This window comes from Mesoplodon densirostris, chromosome 1 (assembly GCF_025265405.1).
Source record: "Mesoplodon densirostris isolate mMesDen1 chromosome 1, mMesDen1 primary haplotype, whole genome shotgun sequence".
NCBI lineage: Eukaryota > Metazoa > Chordata > Mammalia > Artiodactyla > Ziphiidae > Mesoplodon > Mesoplodon densirostris.
The window spans coordinates 176,416,793-176,420,450 of NC_082661.1; the positions used below are offsets into that span (position 1 = coordinate 176,416,793).

Below are 3,658 nucleotides of genomic sequence, written 5' to 3' on the forward strand. Positions count from 1 at the left end.
ATAGTCTAGTTAACAGTACTGTACCAATGGCAGTTTCCTGGCTTTGAAATTATATTATAGTTACGTAAGTTGTCATCATTGGGGGAATCTGGGTGAAGAGTTCATGGGACTATGTACTATTTTTGTAACTTCCTGTGAGTCCATAATTATTTCAAAATAAAAAGGTAAAAAAGTTAATTTCACCTGTTTCTACTTTTTTTTAATGTGACTACCTGAAAATTTTAAATTATATATGTGTTTTGTATTATATTTCTATAGGACAGTACTGCTCTAGAGAGTTCAACATGTGCATTAGAATAAACTCTGGGGTCAATTATTATATGTTCCAGTCCTAATCATCTACAATAGACTTTCCTTCCCCACAAAATTCTGTAGTCAGATAACATGATAGGTTAAACAAAGTTACACAGGTTTCTTTACAAGAGGTCTTCCCAGGGCTTTTAATATGCAAATGTATATTATAAATCTAATACTCTTGTTTCACAGGAAAGGAAAGTGAGGCACAGAGAGATTAAGTAACCTGCTCAAGGTCATATGGCTAGTAAGCAATGGAGCCAGGATTCAAATCCAAGTAGTTTGTTTGAGGCTTCTCAGAGCAAATGAATAGTTTGAGATTTTAGTAAATTGTACCATTTTTGTATATAAAGATAAAGACGTAGTCAGCAGAGCTTGTTCTTTAAATTATTTCTCAAATGGTGGGGCTGGATTTGTGTAGAGCTATTTTTACTTCTCTCATTCAATGATTTTACCACCAAAAGCTTGTCTTTGAGACAGTGGCGGGGATCAGAAATGTGGATTCCAGCTATGAAATAGAAACTTAAAACATATTTTAGTCTGTCAGAGAAATTTGGTTATGAAGTGACAATTAGATAATACCAAAGAAATATTAAATTTGATCACAGCTTTGTGGTTACATAAGAAAATGTCTATAATTTTTAGAAATGCATAATGAAGTATATGGGGTGCAATGATAGTGTCTGGGGTCTTCCTTACTTATTTTACAGATGACAGGCTGAAAAAAATATATAGATGAAAGATGAAGCAAATATATTAAAATTTTGATAACTGTTTAATGTAGGTGATGGGTAGGTCATTATATTATTCACTATACATTTATGCCTGAGATTTACCATTTTTAAAATGTTAAGCTGTATATTTTATCCCAACCTCTTTTCAATATCTATAATTTGGAACTATTAGGGAGAAAACTAAAATTACTTCTTCAAAGCAAATTATAACACCTAAAGTAAAAATTACTTTTAGGGCTTCCCTGGTGGCGCAGTGGTTGGGAGTCCGCCTGCCGATACAGGGGACACGGGTTCGTGCCCCGGTCTGGGAGGATCCCACATGCCGCGGAGCGGCTGGGCCCGTGAGCCATGGCCGCTGAGCCTGCGCGTCCGGAGCCTGTGCTCCACAACGGGAGAGGCCACAACAGTGAGAGGCCCGCCTGCCGCAAAAAAAAAAAAAAAAAAAAAAAAAAAAATTACTTTTAATATACTGTTATTTAGGGCTTCCCTGGTGGCGCAGTGGCTGAGAGTCCGCCTGCTGATGCAGGGGACACGGGTTTGTGCCCAGGTCCGGGAAGATCCCACATGCCGCGGAGCGGCTGGGCCCGTGAGCCATGGCCGCTGAGCCTGCGCATCCGGAGCTTGTGCTCCGCAACGGGAGAGGCCACAACAGTGAGAGGCCCGCGTACCGCAAAAAAAAAAAAAAAAAAAAAAAAAAAAAAAATATATATATATATATATATATATATATATATATACTGTTATTTAGATGCATATAATCTTCATTATCCTCATTATTCACGTTATTCTGACACTTCTAGAGAATCATCTTTTAGGAGAGTTATCTTTAGGGAGTATCAAGTCAACAATAGAGAACAAGTAACATAACCATACTGGGTCAATAATTCTGGCCCAATAAGTGCTATCAACAATTTTTTCCATAAATGATATTTTTTTTCACTCTCAGAATGGTCAGAATTAATTATAAAAGCAGATTTTTGCCTAAGCCCTGTTCCCTTTATTGGTAAATGACTTTCTTCTTCCTGTTTCCTAAAAAAGCCTATTAACTGAATTGCTTCTGTGTCCTATCCTATTATGTAGTAGATAATAAGCTTCTGAAAGGCAAGGAAAGATCATAGACTGATTTTGTTTGTATGGCTATTGTACCAAGTAAAGGTGGGAAGGGACAAGGAAATTACCATTTACCGAGGACCTACTATGTGTCAAGCCCTATGCCATCACTTTAGATATGCTTTTAGATAAGGTCTTATTCCTATATTACAGAAATGAAGTCTCAAATATTTAGTAATTTGCTTAAAATTAACAAGGCTACTAAAGAGTCTAAACAGAAACCCAGATGTGACTGAAGATACCATGCCTGTTAACTGCCCTGTATAGTTAATATTTAATTAATAAATGTATGGTTGCTAAAATTACATAGTTTAGTGGAGGAAAAAAATTGGTATTTGGGGTTGAAAAACCCAAGCTTAAAACCTATTGGTTATATAATCTTAAGATGTGTACCTTTCTGATATTTCATATGCTGAAAAACTAAAGATAATCATACCCATCTTACAGAGTTGTTAAGAGAATCAAGATATGAAAGTCTTTTTGAAAGTATAAAGCATTAATAAATGAATGACATTATCATTACTTCCTACATTATAACACTTCACTAGGGGTGGGAGGTGGGTCTTTAAGCGGGAAATATTCGCTGTCTAAAGTCTCAAAAGCAAAACTGATCCTTAAGGATTCTGACACTAAATTGCAGAGGTGCGGAGGCAGTATGTGTAATGGTTATGACCACAAGCTTCAAAACCAGATTGACAACAGGTTCGTACTTCAGCTCCACCACCTTCTGGCTGTGTTATCTTTGGCATGCTACAATCTTTAAGTCTGGGATCTTTATCTGTAGAAAGTGCAAAATAATAGTTCCTATCTGGTCTCCTTATTGACAGGATTAAGTGAGCTACTGCATGTAAGCAGCTTTGCACTGTGCTTGGCACTAGGCGTATTCAACTTCATTGTAGCACTCAGCTATTAATAGCTTCACGAGTTGTCAATGGTCATTGACACTGGGGCACGAAGCACTGCGGAAACTACAAAATGCCTTAGGAAACCCAGTCCCCGAGCTCAAGAAGTGCAACCCAAGAGGGCCAAGTCCTGGGACAGCACAGGTAACACGCCCTTAGCTGGAGATGGAGGTAGAAGGGGCAACGTCCGGCAAGGCTGGGAGGAGAGAATTCCGAAGAAAATTTTCTTTCCCTCGCCCTGGGAAAGGAAAAAGGAGCAAGGGACTGGTCAGGGAGGGTCCGCAGAGCGCCTGCGGCCCGCCTCGGCCTGGGCCGGGCTGGGGTGGCTGAGCAGTCCACTCACAGCTCCAAGTTCTGTGGCACCGCCTTCCGAGTGTATCTGGAGATCATCCTCCTCTTCCTCCTCAGCTGCGGCCGGGGCGGGCAAGCCAGGTTGGGGGCCTCTGGCCTGGCCCTCCCGCCGGCTCCGGTTCGGCTCCCTCCCGCCACCTTCCGGCCCCGTCACGCCCCGTCTTTTAGACTCCGGGGCCGTCACTCCCCAAGGATCCCCACCTCCCTAGTCTTCCGCCCTCCTTGCTTCCTCGTGGAACCGGAAGTGACGAAGGCACACGGGCACCC

At 41.0% G+C, this 3,658-nt stretch overlaps 1 protein-coding gene across 1 annotated transcript in view; it reads right to left on the reverse strand.

Moving 5' to 3' along the window:
* Nucleotides 1-3,612, reverse strand: part of FAM149B1 (family with sequence similarity 149 member B1) — a 48,091-nt gene extending 44,479 nt beyond the window's left edge. Inside the window, exon 1 of the mRNA XM_060112170.1 lies at nucleotides 3,384-3,612. Within this exon, the coding sequence (XP_059968153.1) occupies nucleotides 3,384-3,430 (47 nt within the window). The 5' untranslated portion in view covers nucleotides 3,431-3,612. The remainder of the gene's footprint in view (nucleotides 1-3,383) is intronic.
* Nucleotides 3,613-3,658: the final 46 nt, after the last annotated feature.